The 26,157-nt window shown below is 44.7% G+C and overlaps 1 protein-coding gene across 33 annotated transcripts in view; it reads right to left on the bottom strand.

Moving 5' to 3' along the window:
• SORBS1 (sorbin and SH3 domain containing 1) overlaps positions 1-26,157 on the bottom strand; it is a 1,099,691-nt gene that overhangs the window by 523,594 nt on the left and 549,940 nt on the right. For all 33 annotated transcript variants that reach the window (XM_086922349.1, XM_086922367.1, XM_086922341.1 and 30 more), the window contains one exon: positions 3,123-3,191. In XM_086922349.1, the coding sequence (XP_086778475.1) occupies positions 3,123-3,191 (69 nt within the window). The remainder of the gene's footprint in view (positions 1-3,122; positions 3,192-26,157) is intronic.

The raw sequence follows: 26,157 nt of genomic DNA, 5'->3' as shown, positions 1-26,157 counted from the left end.
AGGACTCTATAGCTGCACCCATCACAATTTTTTATGTAAATATGGATTGTTTAAAACATACATCAAGACATTCTCTTCACCAATTGACCTAGACCGGCAAATGTCCTTCGAGGTAGAACAACCAATATCTGCTCAGGATACAGGGCAAAGAGTTCAATAACTACATCTGCTTATAAAGGAACTATTCACACATAGGACAGTTTCCACTGTGAATTTTATGATCTTACTGGAGCAGGAACGAGGCTGCTTTTCATGTAATTCTTCCCTGTATGTAGTGAGACAATGAGCAAAACAATCCATGGATTGCAATGTCACTCGGAGTAAGTGCCAGATTATTTCACGCATCCTACCTATCACCTATCCCTTTTTCTTAGTGAGACACCTTCAGGCCAAATAAATGGGTCTACCAGCTCACTGTGCAATAAGATTCAAAATGAACTGATGAGTGCTGACAAGATTAAAACAAGCATTTCACTGATGACTTTTTTGCTTTCTTAGTGAGACACAGTGAATGCAAAGACATGTCCCAAAGATCACTGTGGCATAGGGTTCAAGCTGCACCTCCGTGATGATGCATAAACAAGGCTGGAACTGTTATTGGTTTGCCTGTGTGTCGATTCAGAGGGCATGGCTGTATGAGTTGGACCACATCTTTGTGGGCAGGTCCAAGACTGATCTGCATATGTTTGGTCCCTTTGTACAATACAACAGACAAGCTAAAACAATGGCGGGCTACAAAGACCAGAGAAACTACCAGTGTCTGGGAATAATTCAAGCTTTCCACCCATGTATTTTGTGTTGTGTAACTGTTTCTGTGGGCCTTGAGCAGGTATTACCACTCCTATCACAAGTGCACTCTACAGATGGAGGTAGTGCAGCCACTGTTGCTGTGCTAACTGATTATGGTGGTGCTGACACTGCCACAATGGGTTATACACCCTGTTTCATGTAAACCAGGATTCTCCAAAGTCAGTCCTGCAGGGCCGGATCCATGCCAAGATAACTACATTTATTTAAATGGAGATATGTTAGAAATGTGGCATGCACCCGGCCCTCCAGGACCGACTTTGGAAAACCCTAATGTAAACTCTGATCCGGTCACACTCATTCCTTATACTAGATGCTGTTATATTTTATGAGCCCAGTGCTGGTGGTGTCACTGTTTCTTTCCAGTTGGGAATTTAGTGAGTGGCGCGTCTACTGACTCAAATGTGGTATATGCTGCACCTGAGTAATTGAGGTGTGTAGGGGGGCACCAGGTCATAATGGTAACTGTCAGCACTGGGCACGCACATACCCCGACAGTCGAAGACCGAAGTCTGAAATAACACACGTCTGCTGTAGCAGTACTTTAAAGGTTGTACCTTTCCCATAGTTTCTGTGGGAAGTCACCTCAACATTCCATACAACCCATCGTCCTCCCACCACCAAGACCTCTTTCTGCAACCACGTGTGGGGTGATACTTCAGCCTTTGGTCTGCATTTAACTTTGAAGCTGCATCTTTTTATAACATTGCACCTGTTTGCGATACAGCAGAGATCCTCAGACTGTAGGCCGCGCCCCTGTAGGGGTGATGCATCCTCACATGGGTGTGCCCAGGGGAGGGATGTGAAGTTCTGGGGTCTCTTTTTAGTAACAGCTTTTACTTACTGCACTATGCGAATACAGAAGTTTGGGGTGCAGCGCCGTATACAATGGGCCACTGAGGATCCGAGAGTCGGCTGCATGGCGCTATGGAGAGATTACCAGGAGGAGCAGGGGTGGGGGAGCGAGATGTACTGACTTTAATTTTATTAACATCTGGAGAAGAGGTGTGGAATGCAGAGCTATATAAAATGAGATGTTAATATATAATCAATCAGAGACATAGGCAGCTGAGGGCCGAGGAGAGCACATGCGCTCTTTTTTATTTTTTTACTATCCGTTGCTTACAGCGCATTGAAAAAGGCAGAAGTGCATCATATAAAACACAAACCAGTTTTTACAAACAGCCGGGGGGGGCAACATGATTTAATGTGTCATACATTGATGTATTTGTTCTACTGAATGATTGGGGATTGTCAATGTACATAACTGTGTCAGCAAGTTGAAATATCTCGTTAAATCTTCAGCATAAAGAGCTAAAGCTCCGTGAATCCAAATAAATGTTTTCAGAACAGAGACTGTAAAAATACGAAACATCTGCTAATAGAAGTTCTCTCATTATGTTATTTACATGATTGGTAAATCTTCTTCCAGCCAGGCCCAATAATGGAGCTGTGGAGACTTCAGGAGCTCGTCCCCCTGTGGAGCAGGAATGGGGCCGGTTAATGCCTCTTCCACACCCGGGCGAGCCTCACATCCCCAGGGGTGGGCTTCGAGTCAATTCGAGGAGTGAAGGCACAGGGGAGGAGTGACTGGAAGTGCTGGAGAGAGCAATGAGGGGAAGGAGTGAGTGGAGGAGAACTCAGAGGGATCGTGAAGGAGATGAAGAAACAAGCAAAACTAAGAGGTAGTGGCATGAGGAGTTTAATTGAGATGGGGCAAATGGCGTGAAAAAAGGGCACTAACATAAGGGGCAAGGCAGTGAGCGTCAGAGGAGAAAGGACTAACAGGAAAATGAGATGACAGAGAAATGGGAGGAGAGAAGGCGTGGCGTAGCGAGAGGGCGCCATTAGGTTATGCCCCTGCTGAAAGGAACAGTTTGTGATATATTTGAATTTCACCAGCAATCCTATTTCAAGCTTATTGTGCCGGGACACGGTTTTTACAGTGGTCGACAGAAAAAGGTTGCTTCAGATCCCTAAAGCACCCCATTTGTCTCAAGAAGGGAACCGGGTGCATAGGACTGCTTCACGCGAGAGCACACTGACAGCACGCACTGCACTCCTCTATGCAAAGCATCGAAACACTGTAGCTCCTGACAAGGACGCAGAAGACGCACTAAAACAATAATAAAATGGCGCCAAACATCCTCAGTCCTCAAGAATAACCATCCCGAATGCTGCGGGCAGGAACAGCAACAGGTACCTACGGTGGATTACTTAAAAAGTAACACATTGCATTGTAAAGGCTACAGTAATACACAAATGGTACTTCTAGCCGCTGCGCACAAAATCAAGTAGTGAAGCGGTCCTCCTACCTTTCTCTTGTCCATTGCTGCTTGGTGTCAGTCCATTTACCACTGTGTTTGAAATATTAACATCGTGTTCTGAAAGAGAGGCCGAAGAATGTCTCTAAGTATGATGACACAAAGAGAATGCAATTACACTGCCGCGCTGCCATAAATGGTCACGCACTGCCACGCTCCGCGCGCTCAACCTTCAGCAGAGCAGGACTCCAGCACGTCTCATCACACCAAACACACACAGGCGCTGAGGGTTGTAACCAATGCATAATGTGCCTGCACCCACCGGGGCTCTGGTCTGGGGCGGTGGTCTGTCCCTGCTACAGCTCTATCGACTACAGCTGGAGCCATCAACCCTCCATACAGGGCCGGCGTTAGGGCAGTGCGTATGGTGCGGCCGCACGGGGCGCTGACCTGTGGAGGTGGCGCCGACCCGGGGGTTGGGGGCAGGCGGGGGGAGAGCTGTGATTAGCAACAGCATAAGATTGGAGACTGATATAGGGCACTTTTGCCCGGTGGTAGTGAGAGAATCTGAGGAGGCGGACAGGGTGTGCAGGGGAGCCACAAATGATGGTGGCATGGGGCGCCGCCACCAGCGCTCCGATCTATGCGGACATTTACTTATGGGGAATGGGCTAATTGCTGCAGTTGAGTCCTGAAGTCACAATGCCTGCTGCCATAGCCAGCAGTCAGGGTGAGAGCAGGTCACGGAGTATAATTACAACTGCAGTTTTTTTATGGCTTTTTGAACAATGGCCCAATGAAGGGGACAATAGGTCAGCCTCTCAAATCTTGCTAAAAGTTCTTGCCAAGTGTCTGTGGAAGCTGAAGGAGAAAGATAAAGGAACTGGAACCAGAGTGAAAAGGTGGCACTTATATGCGGCCCTGCAGGGCGATCTCAGTGACTCCTTCTGCCGCTGCCGGTCTCTGCTGTGTGACAGCCACAACTCTGAGCAGCACTGCACATGGTCAAGTGACACGAGGCCGTGTCTGAAAGACTGAGATTCAGTCTCTTGTCCTAGAACTATGAAGATGAACCCAGGCCGTGGGCCCCCAGTCCCTAGGGTGACACCCACCACACTCATAGTACACAAGGAGTCTTGCAATTACACTTGCCATACATCCACTCCACACACACACATAATATGTCAGTGTAAGTGTTGGGGTGACACATCTCAGCTGAAGGTTATACGAAGAGACTCCAATCATCCGAGTTAGAAAAAAAAAAGCTTTACCATGAACTCTTAATCCTCAAAAATCGGTCTAACCCAATAACCACTGGAAGTCAACAAATCAGAGTATGAACAGTAGTCTCAAGCCGCTACATAGGACATGCGTGCTGAGCCTCCAAGGTCACAGAACAGGTTCTGAACCTTGGCTTAGGCAAGAACAGGCCTAGGCCTCAGCACACAGACTCAGTTGGAGTGCTTCAGGACACCAGTTTCCTAAGCACTCAAGAGAGTGTTCACGCCTATATCCAATGCTGGGATCATTGCTGTCCCAACAAATATCTCATATTCATATTGTTTTTTTTTGTCTTTCAGGTATCATTGTGTGGGGGTTCCCAAGAGATGAAAGTATTTCTGGATTTCAGAAGATGGATGGATGAAATGGGCATTTTATCATCCATGCAGGCTGGGTTCTGGGCGCCTACAGGCACCATCGACCAGGTCTTCAGGTTTGCAATCATCTACTGGAGGGTGGAGATCCTAGAAGGCGGCACACTATTTGCAGTCTGTATTGACTTAAAATCAGCTTTCGATTTGGTGCCCCGTGACAAAATGTGGAGCATGTTTTATGACATGGGGATGCCGCAAGAATTGTTGGCTGTCCTAATCACCCTGCATAATTCAAACTTTGCTCAGGTACGCTGGGGTGTGAATGGGGAAGTCACGAACACGTTTCCCATCGGCAAGGGGGTATGCCAGGGGTGTGTGCTTTTATTAACAGGATTGTGGAATACTACTCGAATTACCCAACAGATGCTCCATCTCTAGCTGGTCAGAAAACACCATTGTTAATGTTCGCGGATGACACTCTAATACTATCAAAGACTCAGAGAGGGCTACAGCTCGCCCTCACCAGGTTTGAGGAGTTTTGCCGTGAACATGACCTTGAGGTTGATGTGGAGAAAACAAAGTTTATGGTCCTCCATAACTGAAAGGCCATTAGAGTGAGAATTTTTATGAATAATGTACAGCTAGAGCAAACTGACGTTTTTACATATTTAGGAGTAGGTAACCCTTGAAAGTAAATTGAAATGGAAACCCCAGATCAATAAACTGGCTCTCAAACACGCCCAATTGGGAGGCGCCCTAGTGAAGGAGCAGAGACTGTCCCACACAAAACCTGTGGCTCCTGTGCTGAAGATTTATAATTCTAAAATTATTACCTCTGTACTTTATGGGGCAAAACTATGGGGCTTTTCGGATTTAACACCACTGATTGTAAACCAGAAAAAGTTTATGAGAACTCTGCTCTCCCTACCATCATTGACCCCCCTGCTACCCCTTTACCTTGATTTGGGCTGCAACCAGTTAGAGGATATTGCTCGCTTTAGACCAGTGGCATTATGGAGAAGATTATGGGCTACTCCCAAATTGTCTCTGTATGCCCGGGCTCTGCTAGAAATTAGGCAGGCTGGCACCTCACACAAGATCTCTTGGCTGACTAAGATTAAAACCACCTTGAGCGACATGGGGATGGATGGTTTATGAACCCCCTTCCATCGAAAAAAGAGTTTAAGACAGCCTATTGGGACATGGTTAGGATGAAACATTTCTCGTCCTTTACGAGTCCAACTCTGACAAAGGATTTCCTGGAGAGGAAACATGATTACCACTACGAACCCTATTGGGATTATATCACGGTACCACTAGACAGGAAATTGTATCACCAATACAGAGTGGGCTCACTCCCAATAAAGTCTTTTACCTGTAAATGGCACCCCCCTGAATGATGATAAATGTAACACATGTCTGTCGAAGCGGGAAACCATAGCGGAGCATAGGGGGGGACACTAAACACAAAGACAAAGACGAACACAAAAGGTGACAAACAATGATCACACACGTGTTAGCCCAAGACTGGGTTAAGTGATAGAAAAAAGTGCAGTAGATAGTGTTGTTAAAACTGGCTCATTGATACCTGTCAAGCCTTTATTCATAGGTTCCAAGGTCAGGAATAAAATAAGTGAAGGATGGGAAGTGTTTGTGAAGGAAATTAAATTCCTAAAACAACCCTCCTGAAACTGCGATAGCCAACATGTTTCGACCGTCTTAAAGTGCCCACATTCAACAGGTCACGTCGGTCTTTGTGTTTAGTTCTCCCCCCCCCCCCCCCCCCCCCCATGCTCCGCCCTGTGCGGGTCTATGCCAGGGCGTTTTGTAAGCAGACCCGATGATGAAGCATGTCACACACATTTGTGTGTGAGTGAGGGCAGTTTTTCAAAACACGCAATTGTGCCACTGCTTGTTTTATCTTTTCACTCGTGGTCTGGCTCTCTCCACCCCTTTATGTGTTTACATGTGATATATTAGGGGGTTCGGGGTGGCAGAGGTTTTTTCGACCATCTCCCCTTTTCTGTGAATGATAACAAGGTACAGTACACATCCAGCAAACATAGGGGCTGTTAAAGGTACATTAAAAGAGTTTATTCATTTATTTATTTCACGGTTTTGTAAAGAATCAACACGTTGTCTGCGAATACAACCGACCACTCATAAAGAAGAGATGATTCATTTATTTGGAAATTTTGTAGAGTCTATATTTTACCTTGTGAATACAACTGAGCACTGCATAGAATAGAAAATAGAGACTGAGAGATAAACAAAATTCTTGTAGTCACACCTCTGGTGTTCTTATGTCAATCAAGAACTTCATAGTGTCAGCAAATATGTCATAACAATTAAAGCCATTTTCATAAAATACATATATGTAAAATAACTACAAAACATTAAAAACGTGAATGGATCAAACTATAAATAGACTTCAATGGTGCAAAGGGCACAGAGGTAGGTGTCAAGCGTAGGTAGAGTCTAAATTAAGGTGAAGTGTTATGCCACTATCTTTTCAAAGGATAACAAGGCTGAAGCCTCCAGTCTTCTGGAGATTTCTGAAATAACCATGGTTAACATCTGCTCTTAAAACTGTGGTTTGAGGCGTTCCATGATCCGGGGTTGAGGATTTCGAGACTAGCCTCCATTCTACACTGATGAATTCAGAGCAGGTTGTGTGAACGGAGGGTCAGAGTGTGACAGAGCCTGAACTCTGTCCCACACACCCACACCCAGATCATTTCCTTTGAAAGGCCTTCTGAATGCTGCAGTGAATTGTGAATTTACCCCTTGATTCCACTAGAAGCTCATCGAGAGATTCCATTTCTAGTTTCAGGGGTACATTTCCAAAAGTTAAGAAAGAGTTTTGCTGCATAATTTTGAACTCTTTGCAATCTGTCTTTGAATTTTTGGGAACCTTTAGATCGCACAATTGTACAGCCATCCAAATGCTTGGTTTCTTTTTTGTTTTTTTTTGTCCTCATTAGCCACTTAGTTGATCCAGGGGCGTTCCAACCGCAAGACACAGTCGCCCCTGTACCATCAAGAAACCAGAAAGTGGTCTCCTAATTTCCAGAAAGGCTGGCCTGATGTCTCTGCAGAGAAAGAGAACCCCACACGAACTAACTCCATACAAGCCCATTGTTGGCTGACGGCCAATGTCACTATGGCTTGGGGTGCCACCCGTAGGACATGGAGACTCAGGCTTAATCATCGGACCCGGGGAAAAAAAAAACCCGGGCACCTTAACTGTTCCGTCTCCACTCAATTAAGAAATTCCAAAATCTCACGGTACGGGGGCTACACATTCTAGCTAAATCTACTTTCGATGTTACATAAAATGAAGACAGCCACTCTGCATGGGTTGGTGGATTAGTATTGACCCAGTTTTTGCAAATTTGTCTTCTTGCTAGTAGGATAGCATAGTATAGAAATTCTCTTTCTAAACCCTTGATGTTGTTACTTAGCCCAAAAATGATTAAAGACCATGAGAGAGGAATAGAGATTCTGAGAATTGATTCAAGTGATATCTTGATTTCTTGCCAAAAAGTAGTGATGTTCGGACATTCCCAGAACATATGTAGGTCTGAGGCTGCTGGGAAAAGGCATTTACTACAGCACTTCCCTGGTTGGAACTTCGAGAGTTTTTTTGGGGAATAATACGCCCGATGTAATGTGAATAATTGATTGCACCTTAACCACGCGGGTTTTGTGATCTTATAGAGAAGGGTAAAGGATTCTATCCATTTCTCTTCTGCCTGGGGTTCTCCCTCTCCTCCCCATAATTTTATCGGAAGGTTAAGCTCGCCCTCCCCTTCTTCCATGATGTTCCAGTAATGAGACGCAACCTCCGTAGGGTTTCTCAAATAGATTTTTTTCTAGGGAGCTATATCCTCCAAATTTGATCTTTTTCTTAGTTTGAGACCGCAACCAGCTGGATAGTTGTATATAAACAAACCAGGATAGGGGTGAGGTTACCCTGTCTGAGAATGTTTCCCATTCCATAAAGGAGCCTCCTGCCACTAGTTCTCCCCATCGTAATATTCCTGCTTCCTGTAGGACTGTTTTAACCGTCTGAGTATATTGCGGAGAGAGCCCTGGTAAATCCCAGATCGGTGCGTAGTTAGAAAAGTATGCAATCCCAACCTTGGATTTGATTTGAGACCATACTTTTATGGGACAATGTAATGACTTTAGCTTGACTTTTTTGAAGAATCTCTGGTGCCCAAACATAAATAGGAATCCGTCCAATGGAAGATCAGAACCCAGTAACATTGCTTTAAACATATGGCCGTTCGAGTTGTCTAGTGGGGTCTTTAATAACATCCTGGAGTGGGTCAGATGAAAGGCCCAAGCATAGTATTCCAGGTCTGGCAAGGCGAGCCCTCCTTTTTCCCTTCTCCTTCTTAACTTCTTCCATGCCAGCCTGGTTGACTTGTAGCACCAAATAAATGAGTTGATGTTTTGTTGACATTTTAGTAGTTGTTTGGTATCGAATATTAATGGAATGGTATTGAAGATGAATGTATATTTGGGGAGAATGGACATTTTTACTAGGCTGGTTCTCCCATAGATGGTGAGAGGGAGAAAAGACCAGGATTTCATCAATGATTTGGATTCGCGAGAGATCCGATCTAAATTAGTCTGGGCCAGAAGATTTGGGTCTTTTGTAATTTTTAACCCCAGGTAACGCATTGAGAGTTTCACAGGAAGCTGAAGATTTGTAATGTTCCAAGCCATTATCTCTGTCTTTCCGGCGTTTATTCATAGCCTGAGTGTTTCCCAAATTCCTCCGCGCTTTTGATGACCGTAGGAAATGCCTGTGTCGGATCTGTTGTATAAATAAGAATGTCGTCGGCATACAGTCCGACTTTCTTCTCCCAGCCAGAGAAAGAGAAAGGCGGAATATTGGTATCCTCTCTTATAGTGTGCACAAATGGTTCCAGATAAATATTAAATAGTAGGGGGGAAAGAGGACACCTCTGTCTTGTCCCTCTGCTGATTTCAAAGGGATTTGTGCGTGCGCCATTAATTAACAGACTTGCCCTCGGGTTTTTATATAATAAGCCTACCGCTCTACAAAATTTAGGGCCTAATTTAAACTTTTCCATGGCTGCATTTAAATAGGACCAGTTTACCCTGTCAAATGCTTTTGTTGCATCGAGAGTCATAATTGCAAGGGGTAGAGCAAAGGTTGAGGCAATATCTATAGCTCCGACTAGGTCGTATGTTAAGTCGACCAGTTGTCGACCTCTTATAAATCCCTTTTGATCTTGATGAATGATTGTTTCAATCTTGCTTCCCAAACGTGCAGCCAAAATTGACGAAAAGATCTTATAGTCGTTGTTGAGAAGCGAGATTGGACGATATGAGCCGCAGTCTGCTGGGTCCTTACCTGCTTTTAAAATTAAGGCGATGTTTGCTTCTCCCCAGGAACTAGGTGGTGTCTCCCCTCTTATTAGTATGTTGTTAAATAGCTTCGTTAGAACCGGGGTGAGCGTAGAAATAAGCACTCGGTATAGTTCACCCGGAATCCCATCCGGTCCTGCAGCCTTTCCCTGTTTTAGTTGTTTAATAACACTTTCTACTTCCGCCTCAGTTATCTCTTTATCCAGATTTTCACTCTGGAGCCCGTTTAACCTTGGAAGGTTCATCTTTTGCAGCCATTCGGTTCTTCCCTCAATGTTAACATTAATCTCGTCTGTATATATATTATGAAAGAAAGCACTGAAGGCTTCGCCAATTTCGAGATCGGTCATCCTATTGTCCAATTCTCCATCTACTCTCACTTCTTTTATATGATTTTTGGTCTGGTCCGCTTTTATTTTCCAGGCTAGCAGCTTCCCTGCTGATTCACCATATTCAAAATGGTAAAGTTTACTGGCCTGCCATCGTTTGTTTAATCTCTCCTGAAGTAGTGTTTCTAGTTTATCTTTTAGCTCTCTTTTCTTTTCTAGGTTAACCGAGGGCGCTTGATCGACTGAGTCCAATCGGGCCAGATCTTGCTCTATTGATAGTAGCTCCTCTCTGTATTTCTTTTTTCTGTAGGAAGCCCGGTTGGTAATACGGTTTACAAAGGGTGAGCAACCCAAGAATACCCTTGAGGGCTTGGGTAATGACAATGAAAGGGTGAAGATGCCTTTAAGGGAATTTATTTTATACGTATTTGATAGCTTGAAACAACTTGTAAAGGACGAATTAATAATCCTTATTGGGAATCAATCAAAAACTAAAATGTTCTAATTCAATATAGAGAATTTGTTTCAACAAAACACAACATATAAACAACAACACAAGGTGTATTGGAAAAATATAGTTTTTTATCAAAAGAATAATCACTTCATATACAGATAAGTGAAAAAACAAGGATTAGGACTGTGGGTACACACATAAGTAAATTAATACGTGACTCAACAGAACCTAAAAACACCTATCCCAAATCACACAGAATAAAACAAGACAGGGATAAGGTGAAATGTCGACGTTTCGGTTTCCTATGAGTTAATTGTGGAAACCATCTTCAGGACTGAAGTCAATTGGGGTCTGTATAGAGAGATTGTGATCTGAAATAAAAATATTTACAGTTACAAATCTACATTTCACCTTATCCCTGTCTTGTTTTATTCTGTGTGATTTGGGATAGGTGTTTTTAGGTTCTGTTGAGTCACGTATTAATTTACTTATGTGTGTACCCACAGTCCTAATCCTTGTTTTTTCACTTATCTGTATATGAAGTGATTATTCTTTTGATAAAAAACTATATTTTTCCAATACACCTTGTGTTGTTGTTTATATGTTGTGTTTTGTTGAAACAAATTCTCTATATTGAATTAGAACATTTTAGTTTTTGATTGATTCCCAATAAGGATTATTAATTCATCCTTTACAAGTTGTTTCAAGCTATCAAATACGTATAAAATAAATTCCCTTGAAGGCATCTTCACCGGTTGGTAATACAGCCCCTTATGTACGCTTTCCATGTCTCCCACACGCTAACCAGGGAAGCAGAGTCTATGTTCCACTCTAGAAAAGAGGTGGTTTCAGATATGAGGTGCTCTCTTTCCTCTTCCTCTAATAAGAGGGTGCGGTCAAAGGACCATGAGGCAAAAGTAGGTTCCTGATCTAGTGTTAGCGAGAAGAGGATGGTTGAGTGATCTGACAAATGCTGTGGTAAATATATTATGGTCTTTATAGAGTCTTTTAAGGAGAAACTAAATAGAGCATAGTCAATTCGCGATTTATGCTTATATTTGTAATTATGAAAAGAGACTCCCAATGTTTTCCCGGCTCTTTGTCTCCATAAATCTTCCATTCCCAAATTGGACATGCAGCACAGAAGTGCGTCTCTTGTTTTATTATGGACTATTGCCCTAGAGCTAGGGGATTTATCCAATTTGGGGTCCAGCACTAGATTAAAATCTCCCATTCAAATTATTGGATCGGTGATGGTAATCAAGTGATTCTGTAATATATTTAAGTAGGAGGGGTCATCCTGGTTAGGACCATAATAACCCACTAGGGTGAATCGCCTTAAGTCAAGCTGAACGTTTGCTATCAGCCATCTACCACTCAGATCTGTCTTCCAATCCTCAATCTGAGCCCTGGTGCCTTTTTTGAAGATGATGACTAATCCACGAATACTGGCGTTGTGGTCTGTGCTAATAAATTTGTCAACCCATTTCAATTTTTTAAGAATGTCTGTAATCTCTTGTTTATTTAGGTGTGTCTCCTGGATCGTTATGATCTGCGCGGGCGAGTTTCTAAGATACTGCATAATTTTATGTCTTCTTCCTCGTACACGCAGGCCATTTACGTTCCAGGACAAAAATTTAATGTCTCTAATTTTTCTTTACCATTCAATTGACCTGCTCTCCCCATTATATTTTTTTTTTTTTTTTTTTCCATTAATTGTCTGTCTATTGTTTTTGATATCGACCACTCGGTTTATGTAGTACACCCTGGAATCAGTGAGTTTTAGGAATTTAAAGTTTTGCTTATGAGGACTTTTTTGTGCTTTCACCCCCCACCTACCCCCCTCCCTCTCCTGGAAACCCCCCCCCCTACTTACTCTGGCCGGATGACTAGCCAGGTTATCGCCCCCAGCGTACTCTCACCTGAGGCCCCATCTATCTCATTGTTCGGTCAATCTAATCAGTATTATGTGGTGGTGTATGTTTTTTTTTTTCCTTGGAGATAGGCATGATTAACGTCTCTTAAGGAGTAAACAAAGAGTAGGTCAAGATCAAATCTTAAATCAAAGAAAAGACAAAGGGAAAAAGAGGAAGGAGATCAATAACCGGGTAAGTTTGGTTTCCTATTGCCTTGTTTTCTCCCTGTTACTATCCCTTTTGATTTATTTTATGTTTAGTGTTTTTTTTTTTAATTTACTTTATTATTCTCCCCCCCTTTCTTTTTTTGGCCTTTGCCCTTTTCACTTGATATAACCCCTTTTTTTCGGGAATTACTTGTAACTATTTCTCTCATTTTTTCCCCCATTATTTATCTTTATGAGTGGTATGTACATATTTGTATTTATTTATTTATTTATTTATTTATTTTCTTTTATTAGACTGGGGAACACAGGTGTTATTCGTTTATTTTACACGTTTTTTCCTTCTGTACTCTATCTCTGATGATCCCTCATGTCAGGAAGTTCGAGAAAATTCGTTGATAGAGACTAATAGCTCATCTGCCTCGAAAGGAGTCTTGATGTTGTACATTTTGTTGTTAATCTTAATCTTCAGGAAGGCAGGGAATCGCATCTGTACCGTGGCTCCTAGGGCTCTAAACTTTTCCATTTGTTGTCCCAACTCCCATTGTCTATCCAATGTGGTTTTGGATAGATCTGACCTTACTTCGAAGGAGAAGTCGGGAGTCTTCAATGTCTTAGCTTTAAGTGCTAAGTTGAGAATTTTTTCCTTCGTCGCATAAGTTAAAAAATTTATGAGGATCTTCCGGGGTTTGGTCCTGCCTGGGTTGAGGCGGAAGGGATCACGGTGTATTCTTTGTATGTCAGACTCCAAATCTGATACTGACTCCTCTAAGTTAAGAGCATCCTTAAGCAGAGTCGCAACATAACTCTTTATTTCGCTTCCCTCTTTCCCTTCCGGGATTTTTAAAATCCTAAGATTGTTCCTCCTTGAATAGTTTTCTAACGACTCAACTCTTTCTTTTACTGCTTCCCCCTCTCTTCTCAGAGTCAGAATCTTTGTTTCCGCGTGATCTAATTTTGCTTTAAGTTCGCCCACAGTATTCTCTAAGCTCCCGGTTCTTTCAAAAAGCCCGTCCACTTTGGTTTCCAAATTTTCGCACATGGCCCAGATCTCGGATTGGTTTTGCCTTGATTCCGCAAAGCATTTCTTTGACTCTTCAAATCCAAATTTAATCTCCTTTCTCATATTGAGGAGTATATGTTGGAGAGTATCTTTGCTGTCTCCTTTGTTGCCACCTGAGCTTGGATCCGGAACCTTTTCTACGCTCGTTGTTTCTGTTCCTACTAAATTGATGGCCGAATGCTCTGTTGGTGGCATCGTGGCTCTGCTCAGCTTTACGGCATCGTCATCCAAGCCCAAATTTTTATCCTGTTCCTTTACCTCCGCTGCTAAGAGCTCGGTGCCGCTGGGTATAGCTGGTGAGGCAAGGACTTTAGGTGGGATGGACGTAGTCTGTGTGGTAGTCAGGCCCTGGCAATCTTGATTTATGTTTAGGACCTGGGGTAGGATCTTAAAGTAGGACTTCAGAGAGGGTGTAATTCTTGTAGCTTTTGATTTTTTAGAATTACCTTTGCTCTGGGTTGACTCCTTCTGGCTATTGCTTGGCCGCACCACTACTGATTTATTGGTGTGTGTTGTCGAATGCCTCTTTTTGCCACTCGGAACTTTAAGAGTCAGTGATTGTAGTGAATCTGACTCCGACACCGTTTCTGACTCTATTTCTTTTTCTCTTTCAGGACTCCCTTCAAGCACTTGCTCTGAGTCTGGACCGACAATCTTGTCTGCGTCTCCCAGATCTATGTCATTCTTCCTGCCTTTCCCCTATCCCTTTGCCTTTCGCTTCCCCAGGTTGTCGCTAGTGAAACCTTTCCTCGTTTCTGCTCTCTTCTTTTTGAACTGTGCCTTACTATTTTTCTGAGGTAAGACTGCGCTGGAGAGGGCTTGCAGTTTACTCTTAACACTAATCAGGTTCGGGGGTGGGAGCTGGGTAAAAGTCTTTTCCCAGGAGCTGCACAGTGCTTACTCCTCGATTTTTTAATTTTAAAGTCGGGAAACTTCTGCCTGCTATATCAGTCTCTGCGTGCTTGTGGCTAGGGCAGTCGTAATCAGCATTAGCACCTGAAGCACTATTAGTATTAGTATTATTGTCAAGAACTGCTATCTTATTAGCCTCCAACTGCTCCTCCAGTAAAGCACTCTCCACTCGAAGACCCCGCTTACCGCACCGTATTGCAGAGGCTGAGGGGGCTCCTCTCGTGAAAATGCTGTATGCTGCCGCCCTCCTGCTCCTCCGCAGCTCCACGGCTGCCTCGCACCAGCGGAAGGGCACGGGGAGAGAGACCCGCCCCAGCACATCGATTGCTCCGACCGGGGCACCCAGGAGAGCCGACGAGCCGCCGAACTGCTGAGCCGCGTGAAGAAGAGCAGAAGCCGAGCCGAGCACCAAGCACTCAGCAAGCGTGCAGAAACCAGCTCCGGCCGACGCTCAGAACCCCTCAGGCAAGTAGGGCCACAGTGGAGACGCTGTGTATGACCGCGTAGAAGTTTCTGTTAAGGTGGGGGCATCAGGGCTGGAGCCTCCGTCGGGACGTGCGCGCCGCTCTAGCTAGCGGCCGCCATGTTTGCCAAATGCTTGGATTCTTGTCAGCTACATTTGACAGGTGCCTTGCATTTGTAGGAGAATTAGAAGTAGCAGCATTGATTGCTGGAGTAAAGAACAGATTTGCACCTAAAATGATCTCCAGATGGTTTACTTTGCAAAATGTGGAAGGGGGACTCAAGTCCGTCTGAACGTTCTAGTGCTGAGCTCTGATTTTCAAATCAGGCATAAGAAATGGTGCTTCATCAACAGGCTCCCATGGCTCAAGTGCTCTAGGCAATCTGTGAAGTCTGTCTGTCTCTCAGATTGGTGTTCAGTCAGATGTGCATTTCGGTGCCATTAGCATACCTCTGGATATGTACCCAATAATGCTTTACTATGTGTGGCAGTGGGGGCATATGATTTTGTACCTTCAGTAACCCTCTTTATGGTGGATAATTTTCTCAGCAATACTCCAGAGCACAGAGCGTATGGCTTCGCAGTGACTCCGCTACGCCCTGGAAATGACAGAGAACAGAGCTGCATATAAGTGCCACCTCTGCACACTGACAAAAAAAAACTTCTATCTTTCGTCTTCAGCTTCCACAGACACAGAGAATTACGAAAAAAACAGCAGGTGACAGGTAGCCAAAATTTACCTTAGAACATTTTACGATGCCCAGAAGCCCACTCCACAGTATGGGGTGATGGGATGGCAGTGTGGAATCCGTAGTTAAACATAGTATCCACTAGAAAGAGCGTTGTCAAGGTAACTTCTGCTGGATAATTCTAACTGCAGATTGCTCAGTTTAAGAATAGAGAGTAGGCTCATACCACAAAGTCTTACTGGACCAAACAGGCAAAATGGCCTTCCTGTAAGAGATGGCTGTTAAGGAAGTAGAGTTTCGTGAACACGTCGTGTACTGATGTCCATGCCACAGCCGGGCAGGCGTCCAGAACCGGCACACCTCAATGCAAGTGCTATTATGGCCCGGGTGGAATGAGTCCGCAATCGCCACACCACACAACAAACTTCTTCCAGTAGATGGAGTTTGTCAAAGTGCACTTGGATGTAAGGAAAACATCAACTACTGCAGGTGATAGATCAAACATATTTAACTGTCACCATTCAGTCTAGGTGGCAGAGACTCGGGTGCAGGACCCTCCTCTGTTGCTGAGAAAGGGCGTTCTCCAGAAGTGGTACAAAAGGGGGTAGTGATGGACGTCATAAGTTGGCCGGGTATGCTCAGACGTGAGTCCCTTGCTCACTTTGCCACTGGATTCAAGCAAGCCCGGCTGAAGACGGCTGGAATGCCAGAAACCGGTCCTAGTAAGCTTGTTTCCGGTCCAGGGAAGGCATGACTTGGCAGTTCAGGCTGGACTGTTCCCATGAGGCACAGGGTCAGACTGATTTGCATATGGCCATGTCTGAACTGGGGTGGCAGAGTGGGCTAAAGAACGGTGATGGATTAAACCCAGTTCTGTTGACTGGGTGTGAGTGTTTGATTGGTTCAGATGCTCCGTCCATCACCACCCCCTCTTGTACCGCTTTGTCCTCCAGACAGAAGTGGCAGCTGGATCGGGGGTTGAGGAGGTCGGATAACATACTCTCCTAGCCTAGTCCAATGCTATTAAGATGACTTTGCCCGGTCTGACCTGAATTTCCTCAGAACGTGAACCAGGAAGGGCAGTGGCAGGAAGATGTAAATGAGACTCATGTCATGTCAGAATGCAGCTTTTAGTGAGTTTATTGAAGGAAACTCCAGTGAACAACAGAGATAACACTGCATATTCTCACTAATTGTGAACAGCTCTAACCAGGTCATATGCCACTGGGCAAACTTTTCTCTTCCCACCTTTGGGTGGTGTTGCCACTCGTGATTCACCAGCCCACGTCTGCTCTGGGAATGACCAACATTGCCTGATGGCTACCAGAAAGATGTTCTGTTATTTTAGCCACTTCCACTTGCATAAAGCATCATGACACAGGTCCCAGGACTCCACTCTACCCTATGTGCTGCAGTTCCATGTACGCATAAGTCGGGTCGAAACGTCGACCCATACCCCCAAGTAAGGGCCTGTACCACTTTTGATCACCGTGCTCTATTATCGGATGTTGCATCTATGCAACTACCAAATAATGAAAAATGTACTGTAAAAAATAATGTTATAGACAGGTCACACGGTACAGGTTTTCCTCTATAACCAGCCTCTACCAAAAAGAGGAAATATCTTGATACTCTACAGCCTCTGATATTCACCCTTTCTTTCCAAGCACAAGACCATCTCTCCCCCACTCTTTTCTCCTCGAGCAACCTGTTTACGTCGCCAACTTGCATGGTAATGTCTTTACCGTTTTATTTGCAATTAATTTGGAAAATATAAAAAAGGATTATATATAACAGAAAATTGTGGGTGTCGTTTGTATTTCCTTTTTCTTTTTTCTTTCAGGGTGCGAATTTCTCAAATAATTTGTGATCTGTCAGTATTGATTTCTAGTGGTTGATTAAACAGGCAACCCCCATGTGATGAATTTTCCTCACTTTGCGTTTTTTCTCAATTCAGTCCAGTACCAATTATTTTTCATATTATAGTGTACCCAGGCCCTTTGACTATGATTGGGTTGCCCCATTAATTTGTAATAGCAATACCATGTGGCAGTTGTTTTGCTTGTGACGATATGCACCAACCTCCCCTTGATGGATGGAAGGAAGCTCACCAGTGCTAGATGGAGTACAGGGAGCTCCAGAAGGTTTATGTACATCAGGCTCGCCACAAGAGACCAGAGGCCTCCGATCACCACATCTCACAGGTGCCCCACCCTCCAAACCTAACAGTGATGTGTATGCCACAACCGTGAAGTCTTGGTGGGGAAGGGAGAGTGGCCTGACACAGGAAAAACAGGTATTTAACTGCCACCACAAAATATCCTGAGCCAGCTACTATAAAATCTGGATCGAGATGGAAAGGCAGCCCTAAATACGGGGCCCACTGAAGCCTGAGGTTTTACTGCAGGGCATGCATATGCCATCTGGCATTCAGCCAATGAGTATGCAGAAGGGTAGGGCTCCAAGCACCTCACAGCTGTCCTCACTGAGACCCAGGATTGAGCCCAAAACATCATGGTCATGTCCTGAAGGTCCTGAAATCACTGCGCCTGTGGAATAGCCGTGAATGCCACCAGTTGCAGCATCAGTGAAGTGAATCATCTGCACAGGGCACAGATGGGACTTTCAGGTCATTGATGGAAAACTGCAAAGATGTCAGGAGTTGGTTCGTCACTCACAGGTGGTCTAAGACTGATTGCATCAAGCCTGTATTGAGCAGCCAGTCATTGAGGTATGGAATTCATGCCTGCCTGCCTCCGAAGGTAAGCATTGACCACTGCCATCACATTCATAAACTCCTGAAGGGACGAGGTAAGACAAAAGGGAAGCACAGCAAATTAAAAATGTTCGAACCCCACAGTGAAACGCAGATAATGGCTGTTGGACTGCAGGCGGGTATATTAAAATATGCATCCAGCTAGTGCTGGGATATCATCCACCTCCTGGGTCCAAAGTGGGGAAGAGTTAGCATCTTGAATTTGTGTTTACACAGAAAGGCATTAGGTGGATGAAATAATGCACGCTGGTCTGCTGACAGTTACTATGATGTGGGGGAATGGGGTGGACAGTAATTGAAAAGCAGGGCCTAGACCCTTAGAATGATTTGTAAAATCAATCTGTTCAACATGATGGTTCTCCAGCTGGGGAGAAAAAGTTGTATCCGGTTTCCAACTGGGCCTGTGATGGCAAGTTAAAGTGACTTGGTAGCTGCTGCAGCAGGGGATGAAGAGGAACAGAATAACTGTCTCTGCTGGTGAAAAAGGCTCCAGCAAACCCCACTAACTCTGCCTCAAAATGACTAGGGACTGTTGATGCTGCACAGGTTGGAAAGTGCGCCATTTTCCCTGGGCTAGTCCCCTTCTAGAAACCCTATATATCCAGTACTTCTAGTGGTACTGCTTGGCAGGAGACACAGGCCCAAACGATAGTGCCATCGCTAGACTGTCCTTAAATCGCTTGAGCACCAAATCAACGTACTAAATAATCCAGAGCCATCAAAAGGCATGTCCAGAAGAGTGCATGAACATCCTCTGAAAATTTGGTTGATCACATCCAGGCATGCTTTCTAAACACTACACTCATGACAATATATACGCCAACACATTCCAAGGTGTCCAAACTAGCACGCAAGACTTTCTTAGCTGAACTCTGGCCATCATATATCATTTAAGTCAGCAAGACAATGAGGTCTTCCGGGATAGCCAATACGATTTTGCTGGCCATGTCACATACAGCACCAGCGCCCCTGCCCAGAAGTACACTATGTTCAAGGGTCTTAAGGCCAAACTGGCCAAAGAGAACACTCTCTTTCTGAAGGCATCAATACTTTCTGACCCTGTATCCAGAGGACTGATCGGAAAGTCATTAGTAGTGACTTTAGTTGTTGGTGTCTATACCACTAGGCTATCAGGCATAGGTGCCTTGTTAGGAAATCATGGGCCACCCTTTGTTGATGGAAATAGGTCAACTGGCTGGAGGGTCATGCATGGCTGGACCAAGCAGCCATAAGAGTGCCGACAAGAGCCTTGTTGAATGGCAATAATGGCTCAAAAGAAGCAGGACCTGGCTTAATGATTCCAGTTAGCAAGGTTTCCTTGATTCTAACAATAGGCAACTGTAAATGAAGTATTTCTGCTGGCCTTCACACAACTCTGTCTGACCAATGCACGGTCTGACTGCAGTAATAGAAATGCTGAAGCTGAAGTAATGGCTACAGTAAGTACCACTGATCAGTGTATCCACATATATTTGATGAGTATGACCTGCATCTATAAAAAAGTGGTGTGTATTATAATTACGTTATGTAGATTTAAATTCTGTCGCTGAATTGGATAACCAAACTTGACGAATGCATGCGCTGGGTAATGTAGGCCTTAATGGCGATATCATCACAGTTCGACCAACATGGACAACATCAGTTTCAACACACAGGGAGGACTGTGTGTGTTTCATTGCAAGAGTAAGTTCTATGTATTTGCCTCTAAATTATCCTAATTCTTTGTTAGATGTGAAAATGATTATTTCGTTTTTGAAAATTTGAATTTTCCAAATGTGTGGGGATGGTAGCTAGACATGTTTGCAGAACATATTACAATGCTTTCTTGATTCTGTATGAATGAAATGAGAATACATGTTAATACTTTGAAAAGGAAAATTAAAAGAATAGATATGGTAGCAGATAACACTAGCATACAGGCAAGTTATTGGTAGCTAAACTACAAAGCCTGCACCCATTTTTGGCTAACCATGGCTACTTTTGCATCACTGCTACTATGACACCTCTAGTTTGATAGGTGTAATTAGAATCTGCTCATGCCCAGGAAGTAATTCTTCAGTTCAACTGAATCTTTCGGAGGAATGTACTCTCCCCACATTATGCCCCAAAAGCTTGTAATACCAGTTACTTACCCACCTATAGAATTACAGGGACTCCCTTGTAATGGTTATTCCTGGGCATGGAAATAACAGGGATTATTCTGTACATCTCAAAGGCCCATTTGGATGTGGAATATATTGTGTGAGGTACTCTTCATTAGCCCTATCTGAGTGTGAAATTCGGAGTTAGCAATTGTAATTAACCAATTAAACTGAAAAAGGCGTCAATACCGAGTACCCACTATATTATTTACCTAGTCAACAGCAGCGGTTCGTGCAGGTAAGCGCATTGGGGCAGTGGGGGCAATGTCGACAGATGGAGGAATAGGATTTATTTATTTATTTTATTTTCCCTATTCCATCATCTATTGACTTCCCCCCTTTCCTGCCCCCAGTAATAGGGAAACAACCTTTACAACGCAACTTTTACAACGCACTACCATTACAACGCAACATCCATTACAACGCATGACACTACAACGCATGCCATTATATCGCAGTCATTACAACGCATACCATTACAACGCATAGCATTACAACACATAGTACCCTTACACTATCCAACACTTACCCTACTGTTGCACCCCCTGGAGTTAGAATAGTAATTTTAACCCCTACACTATCCAACACTTACCCTACTGTTGCACCCCCTGGAGTTAGAATAGTAATTTTAACCCCTACACTATCCAACACTTACCCTACTGTTGCACCCCCTGGAGTTAGAATAGTAATTTTTACCCCTACACTATCCAATACTTACCTTACATGCAATGTAATGTTATGCGTTGTAATGGTATGCATTGTAAATGTAGTATGCGTTGTAGTGGAATGCGTTGTAAAGGTAGTTTCAAAGAATTCATTGTAATGGCATGCGCTGTAATGGTATGCGTTGTAATGGATGTTGCGGTGTAAAAAATTTGTTGTAAAGGTAGGCGTTGTAAAAGTATGCGGAACACAGCCTCCTCACCATTAGTGGAGTCGGAGGCATTTAAAATAGTGGTAAGAGGGACATCCATTAGCACAACTATGGGAGCCCACCAAACTGTTCTCCGCAAGCTGACCCGTGTAGAGGGCTAGTTGGGTTTGCTGGAACAGGCTGTGGTCGAGGATGCAACACATGCACTGGAACTACAAGCAGCAAGAATAGATTACACTTAACTCCTCGAGCGGCTGCATGTCATAGACTATTGGACATATGTGCAGAAATTGCATACTGAGGCTGATAAATCCGGTACTCTATTGGCCCAGAAGATCAGCGAGATACCCTAACCCATTCCAATCCTTCATACCCTTATACCTCAAATGGTCCACTCAACTACACAACTTCACAATAATATGGCCGTACGCAATTATTATGCGGACCTATACTCAGGTCCTCCCCCTGCTGGACCGTTGGCCATCCATGCCATTTTTAGCAACTTGAACCTGCCTCAGATACCTGCAGTGGACAGGGAGGCTCACGCTGCCCGATAAGCCGAACTCAGGAGGAATGAGCACGAGATATATGAGACATTGCAGAGAGATATAGACTCTGCGAATAGGATACCAAACAAGATGTCGTTAATTTGACAACGTAGAAGTGGAGCACTGGAGAGATACAGTTATTTACTCTTGATAAATATCCCCTGGAAGAAATCCAACATAGATGGAAAACTTATTGAAATTTAGCCCTCAGGAAGTTGTTTTGGCATGAGATAGATGCCCAACGAAACACGTGTTGGCTGCAGAGGATGTTTTGAATTTTGAACTTTGAAATCTGGAATAAAAATACGGATCATCGCTCTACAAGACTCTGGTGTCTGGCTGGCTAATGGACGATATTTTGGACTTCTTGTTTATACTTACTACATGAACTCTGAAAAATATTACATTTGGTTTTTAGATTGCTCGGCAGGAGTATTGATATAATCTTATACCCTGGAATTTGTTCAGGAAAATTTGGGAAGTTAGGTAACCTTCCTTTTCCTGCCTAGTAGCAATCACTAATGATATGTTGATTTCTTACTTTTAGCCATACTCTCAGCTGTGCGCCCTTTTCCCTGTTACCTACCTTGTTTGCCTCTCTAAACATACATTGACTTTATCATGTCATGGATGTGTCCAGGGGACAATATCCACAGGCAGGCTGCGTCTCACTGGACCTAAGCCAGGCTTTTGATACCCTGGGCTGGGATTATATGTTGGCCGCCCTCACAGACTTTGGAAATCCTTCCAATTAAGAATTAGATCTGATGGGTTGAACTCTTAAACACCTCCCCTACAGCACAGGTATGGAGGGGCGAACACATTTCAGATGCATACCCTATTTTCTGTGGTACTAGACAGGGCTGCCCACTATCCCCGTTACTATTCGTTATTGCACTGGAACCGCTAGTGCGGCGGCTCTGGCATGGAGCAAGCAACTGGGGAATACGTACCGGCCCACAATTCATGCAACATCCTTGTCTGTGGATGGTATAATACAGTATTCCGAAGACCTCAGTATGATTCTGCCCACAGTAGCTTAGACATTTTCATTCTATGCGATGCTCTCAGGGCTTTCCATTAATATAGACAAATCCCATGCTTTTCTCTTTGTGGATATGCCTATTAGACTGACCATACCTGTTGGAGAAAAGGCTATACAAGTAGCACCCACTACATTTAGATATTTAGGGATAAAATCTACAGAGACTTGCTGGACTTGTTGGAGGGGTAACTCCAGAAGGCGATCAACTCCCTTAGGTCACAGATTGCATTCTGGATCATGCTCCTACTGTTGATGGCAGGTCGGCTGGCACTTGTTAAAAGGGTGATGCTGCCACGCCTCCTTTGCTCTTTCGTGATTCTTGCTCGATTTTTTAGATTACTGAATTCTCCCCTGATAGATCTGGTGTGGGGCACCGGCAAAAGACTACTTAGCCTTGCTATACTGCAGTTACCGTCGCATGGAGATGGGCTGCGGGTGCCAGATTTCAAAGCTTAGTGTCCAGCGGGGCAGCTTTAAGGGCTCTCTTATTGGCTAGCTGGACACAATCTTCAGAAAATTGATTAGACGCAGCACATGCTGGAGCAGGGTAACCTACAATAACTAATCTGTCTGGGCTCGCTAGCTCTCCCTAATGCCCCTGTACTATTGCGAGTTACTCTTGCAAACTGGAAAATGGCCCTGCAGTACACTGTCCTGATTGCCCCTATGCCCCCAATATACCACTGTTGGGAATACCCAGACCAGCAGCCACTCTAACGAGGTGGTGATTGTTCCCGTAGGGAGGGGTGACTGCAGTGGGGGTACTTACTGTTTGGCATGTTTCAACATGACCTGGCTTAATTATACTAAATTTACCAATCTAGGAAAAATGAAAGTCGAAGTACCCTTTGTGGGTGTTCAGCCTCCTGACTTGCAACACACAGTAGAATTCTGTGCATGCTTTAACTCACTGAGCAATCTTACCAGCATAAGCAATAGCTCTTATATGAGCGAAGTAAAGATCCAAATGCACACTTCCCCTGTGAATATTCACTCTTTAAGAGCGACAACACCGAGTGCAACAGCACAGACCAAACAACACTAGTACGGCCGCTTATATGTAGTGGGTCAATGTAGAGGTAAAGGAGGATGAATCTGACCGTATTAATGCAGTCCCATTGTTAGCCCATTAAAAGTCTTTCACCTGAGGAGGAGCTACGCTAGCAAGCAAGATGTCCGCATAAGCTCCCGGCTCCGCCGACCTCCGCCAGCAGCTCGTATATCCTGCAAGTTATCCTGATTTCACTTCGGACTCCCGTATATATGAGGAGTGACTGACTCTGAAGGCGCAATCCCGAACTTTTTATCATACCGGGTGACAGAGATACGCCGTGTTTCATTCTCGGCCTACCCCGGAGCTGAAGCCGGAGCCTCGATTTCCAACCCATCCGGGCTGGAATTGAACAACATCGGCTGTGAACCTTGGGCTTTGTCCGGTCTCCCGAACGGAGATATAATCTTCCTGTTTTTAACGGCGATTTCGTATCCTGCCTACAGCACACACGCTACGGCGTGACACATCATTTGCTGCGGCCCCGTATCCGACGCCCGGAGACACATTAAGCTTGTCGGGGGGGTGCGGACGGGAGCCCTGATCAGCGGCGAAGGAGTAACAGCGTGAGGTGAGAGCGCCCGTTGTTGGTGTCCGCTCCAGATTTGCCTGCTACCCCGGAGAAGCCGGCCTCCGGGGTTTGCATCCTGATCTGTTGCTTGCGAGAGGAGATGGAGGGGACAAGAGACACGCCACCGCTGCACGCCGTAATGGCGGCCATTAGAGCGCTCCACTCACAGATCATCGTCAACTACCAGGCACTGTCGGTAACAATGGACGATCTTTGCCGGAGACCGGACAGCGGCTTTTTGCCACCATCGCAGCCAGCGATGCCACCAACGGAACATCGTATATCCAACTTCGAGGTCCCTGCGCAGAAGCCGGATCCCTTTGGCGCTGCGGATTCCTATAAGACAGATCACACGCCCGTGAACATTGTCAGCGTCCCCTGCTTGAGCCCTATCTCGCCGAATATCACTATGGACAACCTTGACTGCCTTAACAAGATCACCTGTGACTATTGGAGAGTTTTATCATCCTTCCACGCTTGCTTTATGTAGATTGTGAACTTTTATCCTTTACTTGGCTTGTTCGTACTGACTTGAACTTTCATGAAAGCTTTACCTCTCATTGTTGCTGTGGCCTGGGTTATAAGTGCTCCAGTGAACATTCGTACTGGCCAGGGTTAATTTGTGGGGCTTTTCAGGATGCGGGACAATAATTTAATCTGCTGCTGGGATTGTGACCTGTGAACTGCAGGATTCGGGTGGTACGTTTGGTACTTCCCCGGATTGATTGTGTATTTCGCTGCATTTTATTTTGAACTTGTTTACGGGGGGTCGCATCTGGTGGGGGGTTGGGGAGTCCGGGAGTGTGTTTTTTTGTTTCTTCTCCTCCGCTGCTTTCTTCTTTTAGGGACGCTTTTGGGCAACAGGCACGCTGCTAGTGGGTTAGGCCGTAGCCATTGCAGGGGTGCAGGGTGGTGGGGGGGTTTGTTATTTTGCCTTTGTTGTGTTCTATGGCCCCTTTTTTCTTCTCTCTCTCTCTCTCTCTTTCGGGTATTCCTCTGGGCGACCGGCACGCTGCTAGTGGGGTAGGCCGTAGCCATTGCAGGGGTGCAGGGTGGGGGGTGCGTGGGGGGGTTTGTTATTTTGCCTTT

Source organism: Lissotriton vulgaris, chromosome 5 (genome assembly GCF_964263255.1).
Source record: "Lissotriton vulgaris chromosome 5, aLisVul1.2, whole genome shotgun sequence".
Lineage (NCBI taxonomy): Eukaryota > Metazoa > Chordata > Amphibia > Caudata > Salamandridae > Lissotriton > Lissotriton vulgaris.
Note: the sequence above shows the minus strand (reverse complement) of the source record. Positions and strands in the feature narration are given on the sequence as shown.